The following is an 18,705-nucleotide window of genomic DNA, read 5'->3' as shown; positions in this document are numbered from 1 at the left end:
TAATTGTTCAAATGAAGGGTGTTAGTTGGAAGTGGTACAAAGAGCCTGCTGCGTCTTTAGTGATGATTCAGTACATTCCACTGAAATGAGGCGCGGTCATAGAGGACCTGCTGGTTCAACCTCCACCTGGCCACACGAAGAAGAAGAAGAAGAAGAAGAGGCAGAAGGAGAAGAAGGAGGAGGAAGAGGAGAAGGAGGAGAAGGAGAAGAGGAAGCAGAAGTAGAAGCAGAAGCAGAACAAGCGCGAGACGAAGGAGGGGGAAAAGAAGCGGAAAGAAGAAAGAAACAGAAACTAAATCTGTGACTGTTTAAGTTTTAATTTATTTTTCTATGTGTTGAATCGGTTTCCGGCTGAGAAGATGAGCGGAGGCGTGACGCAGACGGTGGGAAGAGGAGAAGAAGAAAACTCCAGTAACGTGAGTAACGATACAAAGTTTGAACGATTAAAAAGTATTTTGACTTGTCTCTGTCCGGTGTAATGTAACTGTAACGTGTCTGCGCCGCTCAGGTACATGTGTTATTTAAACCTGTCAGTCACAATGACAGAGTTTAACTTCATCAGCCTGTGTGGACTCTGTTACTCTCTGAATTCAAAGCACATCTTTTATTTTACCTACAAAGACACAAACTGGAAACCCTATATGTTTATTAAGCCACATTTTATAGCTTAATATGTACGTCATGTATAAATGTGACCTTTGAATCCAAAAACTACATTATAAGAAAAGTCAGCACCAATCACATGGTATCAGGATGTATGGAGTCATAGCAGTGCCATAAATAATCTGTAAAAAGAGTTTTTAATGAGGGGGACAATTCAAATAATTGATCCAATTTTGGAAATATAAAGACAATAAGTCTAAATATAGATACGTTTTTGATTTATTTTCACATTTATTTTCACATTTTATTTTGTACTAAGGTAACATGATCGAGCCAAAATGGCCGGTGTGTTCTATTATAGTTTGAACCTCACATAGTGGGAGCGGCTGTATGTCATGACTCAAATGATTGTGTTTTAGAACTTGTGAAAAAGTTGAATTGAGTTGAGATGACTTGATATACCTGATCCCCTCAAAGGGATCCAGTGATCCCAAATGGTTCATGATCTCTTTATGCTGACAATGTAGGTCAAAGAGAAGGTGTGACCGCGCTGACACACAAGTTAAACATCACTTACATCACTTTATTTATGAATCTTTATTAACTTCACCTATTCATTTTATACAGGACACTTTTAGCCTGCTATCAGATACAGCAAAGAAAGGCTGAGGCTCTTTTACATATATTAAATATTGAATTGGTATGTGGAAACAAGTCTGAACACCCTACTTCAAATTGAGTTTAGATGTTAAAATCGTTAGCTACGCCCTCCAGCCATGTTTTGGTGCTTAAAAATAATTGTTGAATAAGTCGAGGCAATGTTCAGGGCTCACCTTAGTTTATGTTGTAACTGTCCAAGTTTGACGACTGTCTACTAAAGTCACACAGACCAGGAGTTTGCTTAAAAAAAAACAGTTTAAACAAAACACAACTGGCAGTCATTAACATATGGTTGTTGTGTCTTGTCCTGATGGCCTCGTGCGCACAGAGATGCTTGCATGCATCGACAAATCACTTATTTAGTCAGACATCTGGCAGGAAGGGGAGCGTACCGCCGCTCGTGTTCGGACAAATACAGACTCGTGATGCAAAAGCCTTCTTTTCTTTGACGTCAGTTTGTATTGGCTGCAACAACTAATTAGATAAAAAACAGTGTCTGAGGTTGTTTTTTTGTGCTTTTGGATTGTTGTGAGGTTCCGTGAGATTTAATCATAGCAGGAGGCCACCAAGAAATGAAGTCAGATGTGTTGTTTTGTCGCTGGTTGCAGAGGAATGTGTTATTATTCTGTCAGTCCTGTCATTACACTGTAAACATGAGCGCCGGCCTCTCGTGCACTCTTGCTCGCGGTTTTCAAAAGTAACTCCCCTTTTATTCCAGTCAAGCACATTTAGGAGTGAAACCATTTTCTCCCTGATCTTGACAAATTGCGTTTTGGTTCATGTGTGTTGTGTCACCGTGTGAGAACAAACTGACAGGAGCAAAAACATGTAAATAAATTAGCTTTGCTGGATTGTAATGTTTTTTTTTTTTAAATGGCTACATCAGACAGATCCTCTCTAAGTCTTTTTCTGTGCTAGCAACACTGTTAAATGGGTTGTTTGCACTGTCAACAAAAGATTAGCGGCTACATACAAGCAGCCCTGGGAAATTAAGGTGTGTTTAGTAATCACCTGCTCATATTGGAAGTTTGCTTATCAAGCAAGAGCAAACACGCAAAACTGAAAACAATCAGCAGGACACAATGTCATAACGTAGACTATAGAGGTCAATAGACAACACGTCTCCACTTCCTCCCTAATGAGGCAAAACTATCCCAGAGACTGTCAATCATGAAATAGCACCCCTTTCTTGTAGTATCAAATAACATCCAACCAAAATTACCAATCAGCAATTCGTAAAATTTACTGTACTTTTTAAGGTACTAACATGGAAGAAGTGGGCTTTATCATCTACACTGCAGTCATCCACCAGGGGGCAATCAAGACGCTTTGACTTCCCTTTTGGGGAGCTGTCATGTCCTGCACCTTTATAAACATACCAAGGGTCACACATGCGGAATATAAAGGTTTTATATAATTGTAAATTGATTAACCTTGATTTTGACTGCAACCATTGATTGCATTATTGTTGTACTGTAAATTAATCTGCTAATTGTATTCTCTATGAATCTGTTAATTTGATGATATTTAAGAAATGGTATAACGTGAACTTTAACCTTTGAAATTTCTGATACCTAAACACACACACACACATAAACACACACACACACACACACACACACACACACACACACACACGCACACACACACACAAATACACACCAACATACAGAGGAATGAGGATATTTGAACTGTGGCATTTGACTTTGGTTTGCACATTTGTATTTATACAGCACACACTCACCAAGCCAGTTACTGTTATATAAAGACGCTTCATTAATCTCTCTCTTACATAAGCCACAGCACACATTCCTCACTGTCCTGCTACCTACCACTGTCACCATGGGGCAGATAACTGAGGCCGTCCTCATTCCACAGTTCTATCTGTTGCTCACATATTCTCCTCAGTTATAGATTAGTGTGTTTTTGCACACATTTATTATTTAACCAGGTCAGTCATTGACTTTGAATGATTGAGACTGTTTGATAAAGATTATAGGTGTAAAGTTTCCAGAATCACTGGCCACATGTCCGGTGTTTTTTTCGGGTTATTCAAATAAATGTAGAGGAAATTATTTGGTCGATAAAGTTAAAGTACGTTCTATAAGTAAAAACGTACAGTATGTAACTTTGGTCCCTAGGGGTCCCTCAATCAAAATGAAAATAACAAAAGACCTAGTTTGATGACATCGTGAAAGAGAGTGGGATCATGGGAGCTGTTGTCTTCGCCACCATTGCTCATTGAAATCCACCGGACTCGCCTCAGGTGCAAATCACATTCACAAATTTAGATTACGCAGCAAACGTCAATGAATAATCGTCGTCCATTTTGAGAGATGAGTACAAATAGTGGATAGAAATAAGCAGTCGACTGGCTAACAGGCTAGCATTGTGTGTCAGTTGTCGTACTTTGTTGCCTCGGAAATGACATCAGAAAGTGGAAAAGCCACAAGTAAATCAGACATGATGCAATTAAAAGGTTAGTTCACAAACATAGATCTCATCGTTTGAGACCTTTTAATGAAGAATTGTTCCATATTCCATCTTTAATACTATTTCAAAATGTGACAGTTTAGATTCTCCTTTCTTTTTACAGGACTGTTTTTTAATCTAATCAGTGGAAAATGTTTCCTCCAGTTCTTTCCGTTGTTTATGAGGCGTCACCGTCCTGCAGGTGAAGCGCTGGGCGACCCTGGTGCTGTAGCTCAGCGACTGGGGAGCGTGTCTGGAGGCAAAGAGGGTTGGGCAGCTGGCAGAGCCTCACCCAGCCTTGTAAGGCGAGACAGCCGAGGGTTCTCACGCAGTTAGTCACACATGCACAGAGCTTCTGGATCGCAGCTGCCTGAACATCAGTGAGACGTGTCCCGCTCAGCTCCGTCCGCCCAGGTAGATACAAGAGGGGTCTTTGTCAGATAGAGTGAAGGGTTTGTGGAGAGAAACGCAGGATGGTACTCGGGGCTGTGGTTTTGTCTGATTTATGGTTTGTTTTGTTTGGTTGTATGATTCATTTTGGTTTGTCTTTCACCGTTGAAACACAAGAGATATTTTCAAATATGGAGACAACAACTCGTTTTACTTTCTCAGGTTAACGTGAATTATGCAGACATGTCAGGACCCAGAGGTCGAGTCAAGGTGCTGCACCGGGACGGAGACAACATTGGGACAGATCGGTTTAGAATCAGAAAAACAGTTTTAAGCAATTTTCAAGCAGAATGAAAAGAGTTAAAGAGATCAAAGGAGATGATAATAATAATAAAAAAGGATCAAATCTACTATATTTGACAAAGAGGAACCAGACTTCTTAGTCTCACCTCCCATTTGTCAGTTATACTGAGGAAAAGTGACTCATTTTCTGCTGTAGCGATGACACACACTGCAGATCATGAGAAGGGACGAGCCTGTGATGAGCGTGTGTAACAGGCTATTGGTGATGTGGATATCAGCCCTGTTGCTTGTTTGTGTTTTAGGACTTATCGTTGGCAGCATGTGTCGTTTTGCTGCCTGGTTATAAAACGCACCTTGTTATGACAGAAGTTTAGAGATGGATGGATCTTCACACTTTGATGTGAACTCGCCGTCTGGACAGAAGTAAAGATTTGACACTGATGTGCTGCTGCAAATAGTCGTCATAATACAAATTATTGATCTTAGGCCAATTTTCTTCTTCTAGCTTTGCTAAAATAATCATGGATACATATTTATAGCAATGTCTGGTCGATCCCCAAGTCAGTGTTGTTGTGTCTTTACAGCAGTGATATCATGTGTTGAGAGGTCATTACTGGGATTGGTTGTATTGATTGTTGAAGGTTATTAACTGGATGAGGAGACTCTGACTCTTAAGCAGTGATGTCACTTCCATATCTGTAATTATGGATCAGGCTGTACTCTTCCAAACTCATCCCTCCACTCTTATAATATTCAAAGCTTGTGTGCCTGATGTACTTGGTTCCTCTTAGGGCTGCGCAATAAAATGATATCAATAGTTGTCACAATGTAATTTGAATCAATAGCAACACGACAATGTTTGTGCATTGTGTAAATACATATCGATCTTCTCCACATCAGATTTGTAAAATGTTTTGACATGTGTTTGTTATTCTGTTCTCATAAAGAAGAGTTTAAAAGCAAAACTTTCACTCAGGAGCAAAAAATCCATCTTTAAACTTATAATGTGACATTTATCTTTATAATTATCTGCTGCACTTTACTCTGATTCACTTATCAGTCCTCCTGTGTTTCCTGTTTGCACATAACATGAACATTAAGACCGACTCATACAACGTTTTTGACAGTTTCCTTCATGAATCATTAATTACATACGTTAAAGATGGAACAGATTATTTGCAGTGTCTGCATGCCGCTGTAGAAACACTTTCTTTCTTCCCGGGTCCTGGTTGGATGCAGGATTTATTAAACTCACTTTCTTCAACATTGCAAGATGGTGTGTTTGTCATTTTCTCCATTTTCCCAGGAGATAATTCATAGATCTTAATGAAAGAAACGTGTAAACAAATGTATAAGGGGCTGATGTCTATGAGTGTGTGAAACTTGGTGCAGCTCGAATTAAAGTAAGCAGACTGTATGGCCTTGGCTGAGGTATGTGCTCTGATGAGTTTGTCACTGTGAAGAGTAGCTGTGGTTTCCTTGTTTTTAAGTAAGTGATAGTCTTTGTGCAGTTTTGTGAAAGAATTCACGAGAATTGAACGGGGTGTTTTGTTCTCTGATCTTATCGACCTGATAAGAATCTAACACCTGAACACTTCGATTACTTTTGTTGATATGATCTTCAAAGCTATTTCAGCTATTCAAAGCTCTGTTTTCTCTTCCTCTTCGATTGGAAATTCTGTAGAAATGTTAATTAAGCGTTACCTGAGCTGCACGCACAGGCCTCCGCCCATCAGAAGTTTCTACCTGTTTCCTCAACACTCAAGGCAGATATGTATTACACTGTAAATGCTTTGAACAGATGAAAGGGCCTGATTCCATTATACTGGATGGAAAAGCATAAGTTTGCACATGCCCATTCTGCAGTCCTGTAATGACACCTAATGATCACCTTAAATGGGAGCAGTCATAAATCAATCTTACTTTATTTAATAACCCTTTGTTGATGTTGTCTCCAATACACACAGTCCATGCAGCCAGTGATTTTGAAGCAGTGACGCATCAAACCTTTGGTTTTTCTGGAATTTGGAGACATGATGATTATACAGAGTGTTTGTTTTGGTGGTAAGCTCCCAGGGTTGGCACCGTCCCTTTGTAACCTGGTGGTAATAATCTACAGGTTTTTATAAATACTGCCGCACACGGTCTTATTTATAGTGAAACATTTTGGTGCTAGAACAAGATGGTTTTTGCCTAAACGTCGCAAATTAATATATCGCAGAGAGTGAGACTGTGTGTGGGAGTTTTGATCCACTTACCTGTGCAAAGGATTTTATTTTCACCAGATGCTGTGGAAAGTAGGAGTTTCCTGGGGGAGAATGGAAAAACCTCAACTCCTTAAAATGTGTTAGTTTCCCAGACCCCTGCTCAAACATTACATGACCAAAATGCATCGAGTATATAAATATCTACTGAGACTGTGGTATGAATATAATGCGAACCGGTAACTTATAATTGATCTATTTATATTGTGAAATGAAAACATGTTGGTTCCAGAATAACGCGTTTGGTGGGGGTGCAGAACATTGTGTATTTGTGCATAGTTTGCCCCCCCCCCCCCCCCCTGGGTGTGTCTCTGTACCATCATCTCTCCTGTGTCTCTGAGGGAGAGAAGCCCTGGAGCTGTCACTCCCTCAGACCTCAGAGTGAAGTACTGGCCTTCGTGTTGCCGCCCCGGCTCTGATGGTTTTTTTCAAACAACGCAATTACACACAAAGAACTGCCAATCACACACTGAAGCATTTATCCTGTGTTTGAACTGGTTCCTTACGTATGAAGCTAAAATATGTTCTCCACACGGGTTGCTCTGCTTTGTTCTTCTACGTCTGTACGACTTGTTCACACACAATCAAAAACAGTTTCGACTCATTTACACGCTGGTTTATTTAATGTGTGGTGCGCAAACACACAAAGTGACAAAAAGGATCAAATGTTCTATAATCTACTGAATATATCTTTCTCATTTGAAAAGAATACCTCAGATATATGAATATATAGGGGATTTCTTTCACCAACATACAGTTTTATGCAACCACTATTGTTTTGGGCATTAAGACTCTGTTGATAGGACAATCTGCACCCTCCTGTCTACAAGTGTGTGGTTTACTGCAACCTCATGTAATCATACCAACAATACCAATATAAGTGATGACAATGGGAATTGGAATACAGATCTCCAGTATTGGTCTTTGCAAATTCGAGTATTAGAATGGGAACACCAATCTGGTGCATTGATAAGCGTCTTAATTCAAATCAGAGCTTTGCTGTGGTACAGTTCACTGTGGAGATTTATTGCTGTGTCGTCGTCTTCAGCCTTCAGACTGACAGCAGTCTTTGGAATGTCGAGAACGCGTCGGTGTCTCGTTACCCTCCCTGCACTTTCCCCACATGTCATTCACACAGGCAGCAATTAAAGGTGTGTATCATGACTTAATGAGGAATACAGTGTGACACCGTGTGAACAGCATCACAGAGGGTTGCTGCAGTTCAGTCGGCCACGTTACATATCACGTACAGGTGATATTTAAACATGGGATGTTATGGAGACGGGTGTTAAAGTGTGTGGATGTAAATTGTAATGCAAGTTTAATTGATGAGACAAAGTTGATATGAGTCATGACGTCCTTCTGCAGGATTTAACAACATCTGTCTCTCTTTGCATTTTATGTAGCGTGTAAGAGTCACACCTGCCTGTCAAGCTTGTTAAAATACCTCTCTGGTGGAAAATGGTAAGCTCGTCCCGGAAAATATAATTTTATTATGGGTGAAGCTTCAGCTGCCAGTGGTTTGACACAGAGCTACTGTGAACACATAGTGTTCTGCTGTCACATGTATAGTCAATAGGAGAAAAACAAACCAGCATGCAACACGGTGTCACTAAGACATCTTAAGCTTATCCTCTAAGCAGTCACTCATATGATGAACTGTCTGTGAGTCTGAAGCTGGTTTTAACTTTGGTTTTACTTTTAACTCTAATTACTTGTGTGCTTCTTCATCAGTATATATTTTTAAGTGTTGTTATTATTTGTCTTTCACTGAGGATTCCCACCAAGTCCCACTTAACAGTAGACTAACACCATAAAAAGAAATCAGCAAGGAAGTAAAGATTATTTCTGTCTCGCTGTCTACAGGACTTTTTTTGTCTTAGCTGTTAAATTATGTTCTATTTGTGCAGCTTAGCCTTTGGTCTGATTATGAGATGAGTCTGGAGCAAACACCCACACAATGTTTAATTAAAGCCCCTGATGACAGAAACCATAATGAATCATAATGACTGATAATAGCAGTTGAGTTTTTATAACATACATTCGTTACATACAGCTCCAGTGTGCTCCGTGTACAGTACATACAAAGACACACTGGTTACATAACTCACCTGCACCTGGATCATTGTCCACCTGAAGTTGAGGTTTTGTCAAAGAGTCAAACATTTGTTTTCTCTGCACATTCAAGAGAAAAGACACACACAACTGAATGGGCGTTGTCTCTTTATTTGTAGTATTTGCTTTGGGACGTGCACTTTGTACTTTTGTACTTTTGTTATGTAAGAAAGCTATACATTAAAAAAGGGCCAGGTGGGTTGTGTATTAAACTATACATGTCTCAGCAAGTTATTGTGATATTATCTATTAAATGATTTGTTTATCTCTGAAACAATATTCTGAATAAGTTATCTGTACAGAAGATGCGTCCATGTGTTATATATTTGTTTATAACATTAGACAAAACTCAGTGGACGATCTGAAGACGTTCCAGCTCGATTAAGTTCTGCAGCATTAATCAAATCAGTTGCACTTGATTAGTAATAGATTAGATGAATTAGCTCAAAGCCCAAAGTCAATAAAGTGTCTGCTTGTTATTAAGAAAATAGAAATGTCCTGAACTGAGGGATGAACAGTGTACAATTAAAAATAAAGGAGCTATAGAAAAGTCCACAGAATGAATGAGTCATCATCATCTGTATTTATAGAATAGAATAAAATATAAAAGCTATAACTACACAATGGCCTATAATAGGAGAGTACAAGAGAGATGGATGCAGCGCACTAGATAAAAAAACATTCACATGGAATAATATGCATGCCTCTGTATACAGAATAGAGTTTGCATGTGTTGTTTTAAAAGTTATGAAAACATGAGAGACAATTACACGATAAGTTTGTGTTGTCAAAGCGACAGAGTTGGTTTGAGAGTGACTCAGTCGTCTCTGATGTTTTTTTGCGTGTCGGTATTTCTGGCCTCTGCCGGACTGTTTTCATTTTCTCCAGTGAGTCGTGTAGTGTTTGGTCATAATCACCAGACTGGGTCCTGTGGTTTCAGTGGAAATGTCTCCTCAGCGTTGGTTGCTATGGTTTCCCAGTGTAACTCCTCAGGCGTCCACAGAGGAACTTCAGTGTGGAGAAGTTTTATGGCCAAAAAGAGTCCCCCCCCCCCCCCTCCCTCTGTCCCCTGCTCCGCCCTCTTTGTTATTGGTGACTTTCTCCTCAGGCTCCCTTGCCTTTCTCGACATTGGTTGTTTTTCCCGTAAACTCCCCCACCCCCCCGCCCCCCTCCTGTTCCATTTTACTCATCTAGTTTCTCTTATCCTCTCATCTTTCACTTCAGGACCGATGCAGGCGGCTTAGACTCACTCTACAAGATCAGCATCAGTCCGGCTGCACCCAGCAGAGGCTCGGCAACAAGGTACGAGATGAAAAGAGGGGAAGCTACTTTTTTCTCATTGTCTGCTGAACTAAAAGAAGAAGAGTGGAGGGTGGAACCTTTTCTGAACTTCTCTCTTTTGTTCCTGAATGAAGGAGAACAGCATAGCAGTAGTGCTGCCACAGAAACTAGAAGCGTTGGAAGAAACACATGAGCCCATCACTCCCACTGAAGAAAAAGTTGAAGTCGTAAAGGTATTTGAGCATGTTTGCCTGTTGTGTGTAGTTGTGTGTCAACCCTTTCATGTTTACCCGAACTAAACTGTACCTCCCTGTGTTATCTCACGTGCTCTCATCGATGTGCTTCCTAGTTTTACCTTGAATCCTGTCCAAGGAAGGCAGAGAGCGTCAGGATGCTCACGGACGAGGTGTCGCAGATTCAGGAGGTCAGTGTGTGCCGGGCGGAGCTGGGAAATCCCTCCTGTAACCGTAATTAGACAATGAGTCAACATTCAGGCACGAGTGGAGTTCCGTGTGTGTTTGTTTTAAGGATTATTTTTCAAACGTACGTGTTGAGTAAGGTGAAGGACATGGTGATGTTTCTGCACCTCACACACACACACACACACACACACACACACACACACACACACACACACACACACACACACACGCGTTGTTTTAATGCGTGATGTGTTTGTGTTTCTAGGTGAGGTACTGTCTGAAGTCTCTGAGAGAGCAGATGGTGGCCAGGCAGAACAGCAACAACAACAAGGTAAACACCTTCTGCATCAGTGGGAGAGAAGTTTGACTTTCAGGGTGGAGCTGAAACTGTAGGTGAAAAACCGAATATGTCCTCGTCTCCAATGTGAGAACTTTCTGCTTTTATCTAGATTTTTAATTTAAATAAAATCCTTGAGGCTTCTGTATGTGGCGGATAAAGATCCTCTTGTAATCTGTCTGGAATCTGACGTGTCTCTTCCTGTTGCAGAGCTTTGAGCTCTCAGCCACCGTAGCATTTGTACATTTCACAAAAGAAGAAACCCATGACTAACCCCACTAACCAGCCGCTGCTCTCTTCTTCAGAGTCCCGCCAATGGCTTCAGGGTCAATCTGCCCAGCAGCCAACCGGCCGTCCCTAACAGCAACACTGTTGTCATTGCCTCTAACGCTCATGTAAGCTCATCACAACTCTGCTCTTTCTCTGACGTCCTCAGAAAAGTGTTGCTGTGGTTTTTAAGATGTGTTTATTCATCGGTTTCGTGTGAATGAAACCATGAGAAAGTAATTTCAGCTCAACACAAGCTTTGCTGCGTTCATATGTGTGTTGAAGTGACAGATACAGTGTTCATAAGAAATGTCTGGCCCTCCAGCCAACTCCTCAGAGCTGGGTGCTAGACTCTCTGAAGATGATAACAAAGTGCAAAAAGCTCACTGACACTCTAATAGGGCACGCTCGCACACACACACACACACACACACACTCACACACACAGGATATCGTATTTCCTCGTGCACTATTCTCGACTCTGTACATCTCCTGTAACACAACACCATTATCTGCAAGGAGTGAGTGTTGTAGCAGGGAGTGAGTATATGACACATACTGACCTGTATGTGTCATATTTAAGTAAACTAGGGTGACTTTACGCTGCCCTACTTTCTAAATAGATTATTCCAGATTGCAACATGTACTTTTTGTTTACGAGTACAAGTATTTTGACCACCTCAAGCAGAGCCTGGAGATTAAAGATTACCTCTCCGCTGTTTAACAGACGTCTGGTAAATGCTTGTGTTACCTCAGGCTCGACCAAACAGCCTTTTAAACACATCGGTGGCCTCGCCTCTAGCTGTTTGTTAGCACCTGCTGTGCCCTCGGGTTCAAGTGGTTTTGCCGGGATAAGCCTAATTAAGCACGTCACTTTCTGTCCTCCTGCTCTCTCAGGTTGCAGATAACCAGGAGGAGAGCGTGAAGCTGAGGGAGGTGACCAAGCGTCTGTATACGCAGCTGAAGGAGATGGAGAAGAGGCACCAGGAGGAGAGGGAGCGGCTGAAGGTCTGGCTCACGAGTAACATGACTCGATTTCCTGTCGGCAGCGATGAGTCACTTCTCTGCTGCTGCTCTCTCCTTCTTTAGTCTTCCTCATTATCTCTCAGTGTCATGTCAGGATTCATCCTCCTTCCTCCTGTGCCCCTGTGTTCGGGTCTTTGCTCTGCTGTACATTAACGTGTCAGGTCATGAAGGGACACAGTCTAACAATTAACAACAGGCTGATCCGTCATGTGCTGTAACGATGGCCTTGTTCACAACCCTTATTGTGTTAGTTACATTTATTTAACCATTTTATTTTAACCTTTAACTGATATTAACTTATGTTGTCAATATTAAATTCATTATACGTTGATAAATGTTCTACTAAAATTGTTTGGAATTTTCGGGGGTGTTACTTAAGCTGTGTCTCCACTAATACAATTATTTATATATTTTTTTAGCTTTGAGCAATTTCTCCATATTTTTATATTTGCACACTGACTATTTTTAGTAGTCTTTACTTTATTTTAGTCCTTTTCCAGTGCAATATTATAGTATTAATGTACTTTTTACTTGCTTAAATTAGTATCTATGCTTCAGCTCATGTACTTATAAGGAACGATAAGTTTTAAGTTGTCTTGCCCCCCTGCGTTCCATTCCAGCCTAATAGTGTGTCTATCATAAACTTAACCCGTCCTCACACTCTGGTTTCCCTCACAGGCCGAGTGCAGTGAGCACCACACTCGTCTGGCCGAGCAGTCGGAGCGGCTGCAGAAGGCGGAGGAGCAGTCGGAGGAGAGAGGGCTGCAGGTGGAGGAGCTGCAGCGGCTGCTGGGAGGCATGGAGAACGAGAGCGGCGTCCTCAAAGACAAGATGGCAGCCGGGGAACTGGAGCTGCTGCAGCTGAGAGCGAGCAGGGAGGAAGGGGAGGAGAGGGAGCAGAGGTGAGATGGAGAACACACACAACAATCATCAAGTTGTAAGATTATATTGTTATTTGTTTCGCTTATATTTGTATCATGTGTCAACTTAAATAAAGGTAAATTCCCTGATATTTTATCTGGTATGAGAGACTCTAATCCTAAATATGAATCTGTTGGATTGAAACTTCAAAAGTAGCTAAATAGAAATAAATAGCGTGCCCTCATCTAGTCAAGATTACAAAATAATGTTATCAGTCTGAGAGATTTCCCTCATACGATCTTTGTGTTTGCAGGTGTGCCGAGCTGGAGAAGCAGTTGGCCAACCTAAAGGAGAAACTCCACCATCTGGACGACATGTTGAAGAGTCAGCAGAGGAAGGTCCGCCACATGATCGAACAGGTCTGTATGCAAGGTGCACACAGACACACACAGACACACACAATGCAAGAGATGTCTATTACGCCCACAAACACACACACAGGAAGCCATTAATGAGGATATTAGATTTAGAGGAGGCGGACACAAAGAGCCTTATTGATTCGAGGGAGTGGAGCCGAGCGGATATGTGTGGTGAGACTAAACAATAAGTGATGCTGCGTCTGCGCCTGTTGGACGAGGCTGTTTCTCCAGAGTACCTCACTTTGTCTGTTGTGTCTGTGATTCAGCTGCAGAACTCTCGGACCGTCATCCAGGAGAGAGATCGAGTCATCGGGGACCTGGAGGAGAAGGTGGCTTTCCTGGAAGCTGAGGTCTGGAGCCGGCAATATCCCTGCGTTCATTAAATAATATAGAGATTAATCCACTAAAGTGTCGTTCCCACTTAGACATCTTTACTGTCACTGAGCCTCGGTATTGACTGTGTCTCGTAGAGCTTATTCCCTTGTGCTATAGACGTCCATTGTTTTCAAAAAGCTTTCCCAGAAGCACCAGGGTGCTACTTCATCATGATATACACAAGCACAAATCAAATATGGGTTATGCACTGTTTACTTCTTTTTGGTGAATCCCTTTTTTTTATATTTTGGCCTGTTTGATAATGTATTCATATGGATTCATTAGACACAGATAAGCCTTCGGGCTGAAACCTACACAGGACAGGAATGTCAGAAAGCACTGAGCGGCAGATTAAAACTTTGTTTGATTTGGTCTTTTCGTGCAAATCGTTGAAAAATAGAATAATAGAAGTCTTATCCTTAAAACTTTAACCGTGACACTTCGTAGACTAAAGGCTTAAATCCCCCCCATCACACACTTTAATGTATATTACCCTGTTCTCGTTGCAGAACAGAGAAATGCATGACCACATGGAGTATTTCCTGGCCGGCCAGAACCCTCCTCCCCTGACGCCCACTGAGAACAAGCCAGAGATCGTCTACAGGTGACCTGAGAAGATCTCTGTCTCTACTGCTCATGCTTTCATTACATGTCCGAGTGCACCTCATAACATGAACTTTTTATTTGTCATCCCCCTCTGTGCAGTAAAACCCTCACACCAACATCACCGAACAACAAACCCCTGCCATTCATCAAAGTCATTGAGATCAAGTCCTGAATGAAGGGTCAACTAAAGGAATGATTGGAAGTAAAAACTCAAATGTGTATATATATATATATTCAACCACCTTCCAGAACACAAAACAAGGTTTGCATGGATTAAAAAAAGATTAACCAGATCTCAGGTTGACGAAGGAAAAGCTTCCTCAGAGTCAAACTGAATCCAAACAGGTTAAGTATGAATTCGACCTGGGATCCAAACACAGGAGAAACCTTAAACAGGAGCAGGAGCAGGAGCAGAGTTGAACTTCAGATGATTTACTGCACATAGACACACGTCTGAGCAGCGTGTTCCGTGTCAGAGAGTCTTCAGGAGTCAGTGGCAGCAGCAGGAGTTCATAAAGTTTCACTGTGTTGTCAAGTTTTCAACCTGAACTTCTCTCGCACCAAGATTCTTATTTACGATGTTTCAACAGGTCAGTGTAAAGGGTGGGTTTAGATTATTACATTATTATTGTTATCAGTTATTGTGTTGTTCATGTCTCTGTTACACAAATGTACAAATAGTCAGGTTGTGTTGAATGTTCTCAGCACTTCTTCGTCCGACAGCCTCGTCGACCACAATCCTCAGCGTCAGGGTTCAGGGTCACGTTCCTCAGTGCTTTGCACCAAGTTGCCAATGAGCAGATATGCACTTGGTCGTGATTTACGTTTTACTCACTCTCAGGTGAGACAGGAGGAAATTAATCATTTTATTTTTGACATCTTTAGTATACTTAGAAAAGAGTTAGTAGAGGCTGCATGTAGAGACAGCAGCGAGTGGATGTTACAACTTTAATTCTGATCTTTGCTGCCAAGTGCTGCCTCAGCAGCTGTTCCTGTTTGTGCTAAAAGTTTTATTTAATAATTATTAATAAGATTATTAACAACAATAACTGATGAACTTACCTGTTGACAGTTATGTTTGTATGGACCTTGTTTCTATGTAAAATACTTTATGCTGTAGTAGAGAATGAGCATTTTTATAAACCAAATAACCTTTCACTGTGAACCTTGTAGATAAATACACTTTAGTTCCGATTGTGTTTTATTGTAGATTTTGTTCGTTTTTATTTAAATATAATAAATGGCCTGGTTTATCAAAACTCATTTGTGAACTCTTCCTTGTATCCACAACATTCTACTGCCACCTAGTGGGGATATTAAGGAATGTGAACATAAAGAAGTGTATTTAAGATGTTTTAGTTTTTTTTATCTCAAACCACAAAGTAAACAACCTCACATAAATACAAAAATCACACAGTACCAATTAAATACCCGTCAATATAAATATCTTACATGTCCACAAACACAACAAATGGTACATTCATATTTACAGTTGGGCTGTTGATGAAAAATACAAATACAAATGAATCCAGGTGATTTGTAATTTCTACAAAAGTGACAATGAAAATCTTGCCATGTGAGCTACAATCATGTTTGTCCTCTGAACACACTCATCAGTTCCAAAATAAAAGGCTTTGGTGTAAAGCGTGCATCATCACAATGAGAGGAAGTAAATCTTGTGACCTCAAGATTTGAAAAATTGTTTGACTTGACATATTTTTTTGAAAAAAGTTTTTTTGTCGTTCAGACCTCATTGTAGGACTGTGGGGAAGCAATGAAAATTCCACAGCTCACTTTGAAAACTAAAGTTAGAGTCTGTTCCAAGTACTTGCTTCCCAGCAGGCTGTGTCACCATTGAGCTCACACATGCTCACACACCACGCCGACGTGTTTCACAGCGTGCTCTCCAGCGTGTTGTAATTGTCTTTGAAGCTTTTGAGCTCCAGAAAGTGTTTGGGCCTCTTGCTGCGCTGGCCGGTGGAGGGCAGGTAGGTGACCTGGATGGTGGAGGGGGTGCTGCGAACGGGAGACCCCGTCAGGTCCTTGGCCGCCGACTGGTGATGCTGGTCCAGACTGGTGGTGTTGGAGTAGGCCTTCACCCTGTGGGCAGAGAGGGAAAACACAAAGGAAGGTTAACTCTGTAAAATGGATACGACAGCCTGAAGCTAACTTTTTAAATGTAAGAAATTCAACTGGCAGATGGATTCAAGTTTGAATTCTTGGCTACAACCAAATTACATCAATCTACAGTTTTATATATTCCACAGATCATAAGATACATTTAAAAAATCTGCACAATTTAACTAAAACCCCCTTTTTGTTAGGATTTTGTTGTCAAATGTCATCAAGTCGTTTTATCCCATCACTTGAATTTTCCCACAAGTTAAAACCATGAAGTTAATGGCCTGCACCAAGCCTTGTCCTGTCAGCGTGCGCAGAGGAGACCCAACACATGTTAGAACCATTTAAACAATATCAAGTCTGAACTGGCACTCACACATCCGCCAGTTCGTCAAGAGCCTGCTGGTATTCCAGAAACTCGACTTCCCCAAACACCTGGAACGCAGAGAGGAGGTCAAATCAGTAACATGTTACAACAACTAATGAGATAACTTGAAGATATTATGTTTTGCTATTTAGCATGGGGTTTGCCAAAAATGTATTTACTAAGAGCAGAGGCGTAGATGCCCATTAAAAAGGGAAGTTATGCTGGAATGTGCACAAACTTCCTGCAAACAATCCCACAATGCATTTTATACATAGAACAATTAGCTTTGCTCAACTCAAATAGATGATACGCGTCTGTAACCTCAGTTTACGACTCACTGCTGAGTAAACTACTTAGTGTCTATTTACCTGGACCACAGTTAAAGTTTAACAAGTGAAAGAAGGTCACAAAAAAAACCCTGGACACACCCCAGTTCCGTGGCGAGCGCTGTCATAGCCCTCGAGCAGCCGGTCGATCAGAGCGCTGTGACTGCTCTTGATCAGAGAGTGGGAGTTTCGCAGCTCCAGCAGCCAGCTCCTGAAGTTGCGTCCTGTAAACGCACTGGGACTGCGGCTTATCTCCTGCAGAGGAATTCCTGAGAAAATCCAGACAGGAAGGAACAAGAAGTGAAGGTTAGAAATTGGGTAACTGAAAAAAACAAGAAAAGAAAAAAAGAATGTGCAATATATCATATTAAAAGTACAGGTTTGAGATTGTTATTGAAGAAAAGGGATTTTAAACTGCAAGAGGACATGAGGGATGATGTATTTTTAATGAGCGAGTGTGAGAATGATGTAATCAGCTACAAGCATCAATAAGTTTGAACAGGTTTACCTGAGTCACGGATGGCGTCCAGAGCTTTCATTCTGTACAGGTAGTTGTAGCAGCCTGTGAAATACAAAAAACAGGTTTTTGGGGGGGTTTTATTACACAAAATGGACAATATGCAAACGCAGAGAGATTGAATACGTGAGGATGAGAAATGACTCACTGATCTGTAATCCCTGCTTCAGTCTGTCATCTTCTTCCGACAGGAGACGAGGCTCGAAGCAGATCTCCTGCACTTTAGAGAGTCTGGAGTCGATCTTCTCCTTCAGACCCTGCAGATCAGTTTAATCAGAATAAACACACACACACACACACACAAACACACACTCATGATCTGTGGCAGCAGCAGTGGATGATGTGTAGTCGACAGCACAGGGAGGACACCCGCTTTACCTTGGGTGCGTTGTGGCCGATGGGTGCGTGGGGTCCCCGCCGGGATCTCATTGCAAACCGCATGATTTGCCTCTTCACGAAGATAAACAACAACACAAACACCTGTAGACACACAATGACAGCACAGGGTGTTTAGGTTAGCGTCGTTGCGTGAGCGCTTAGCGGATAGCAGACAGAACCTAGCATCTTACCAGACTTCCATAGGCCATGACCAAAACGACATTAACCCCCGAGAGAGGGGCCGACTCGGCCATGTTGGCTGTCAGTGTGTTCACTTCATCCACAGGTCGATGAGCTCGCTAGCAAACACGCTCAACGCTGTGCTGCTCGGTTAGCCTGGTAGCTAACAGTCGGTTCATTTTAATAATACACTTCCTGTAGCGCAGAAGAGAAGCTGTTGTTCCCACCGCAGCTTTGAGAGGATTTTACTAAACAGATAAATAACTACGCGGTGACTGGACTAATGTTCCTGTTCACGCTTGTCGACATCTTGCGTGAAATTACGCAGTTTAGCTTCTGCTAGCTCCGAGAGTAACGACAATTGCAGCTCATTTACGACGCTCCACATTACCGTAATAACAGTGTAGGGACCAG

At 41.5% G+C, this 18,705-nt stretch overlaps 2 protein-coding genes across 4 annotated transcripts; one reads left to right on the top strand and one right to left on the bottom strand.

The window, feature by feature from the left end:
- Nucleotides 1-122: 122 nt before the first annotated feature.
- On the top strand, nucleotides 123-15,665 carry tuft1b (tuftelin 1b). 3 transcript variants are annotated; one of them, XM_053447566.1, is made up of 12 exons: nucleotides 124-416; nucleotides 10,033-10,110; nucleotides 10,224-10,322; nucleotides 10,439-10,513; nucleotides 10,777-10,842; nucleotides 11,154-11,243; nucleotides 12,013-12,123; nucleotides 12,820-13,043; nucleotides 13,316-13,421; nucleotides 13,688-13,771; nucleotides 14,306-14,400; nucleotides 14,502-15,665. In XM_053447566.1, the coding sequence occupies exons 1-12, from the start codon at nucleotides 360-362 to the stop codon at nucleotides 14,572-14,574; spliced, it is 1,158 nt and encodes a 385-aa protein (XP_053303541.1). In that variant the 5' UTR covers nucleotides 124-359; the 3' UTR covers nucleotides 14,575-15,665. The 3 variants fall into 3 exon arrangements, with proteins under 3 accessions (XP_053303542.1, XP_053303541.1, XP_053303543.1); XM_053447568.1 differs by lacking the exon at nucleotides 124-416 and adding an exon at nucleotides 4,008-4,149; XM_053447567.1 differs by lacking the exon at nucleotides 11,154-11,243 and having other exon boundaries at nucleotides 123-416.
- Nucleotides 15,666-15,739: 74 nt separating this feature from the next.
- On the bottom strand, nucleotides 15,740-18,678 carry LOC128462242 (protein C1orf43 homolog). Its single transcript, XM_053447569.1, has 7 exons — nucleotides 18,303-18,678; nucleotides 18,112-18,213; nucleotides 17,882-17,990; nucleotides 17,725-17,778; nucleotides 17,319-17,485; nucleotides 16,900-16,958; nucleotides 15,740-16,502 (listed from the first exon to the last, which is right to left on the bottom strand). The coding sequence occupies exons 1-7, from the start codon at nucleotides 18,363-18,365 to the stop codon at nucleotides 16,295-16,297; spliced, it is 762 nt and encodes a 253-aa protein (XP_053303544.1). The 5' UTR covers nucleotides 18,366-18,678; the 3' UTR covers nucleotides 15,740-16,294.
- Between the last annotated feature and the right edge of the window lie 27 nt (nucleotides 18,679-18,705).

Source organism: Pleuronectes platessa, chromosome 18, assembly GCF_947347685.1.
Source record: "Pleuronectes platessa chromosome 18, fPlePla1.1, whole genome shotgun sequence".
Taxonomy (NCBI): Eukaryota; Metazoa; Chordata; class Actinopteri; order Pleuronectiformes; family Pleuronectidae; genus Pleuronectes; species Pleuronectes platessa.
This window is presented reverse-complemented; position numbering and strand designations above follow the sequence as displayed.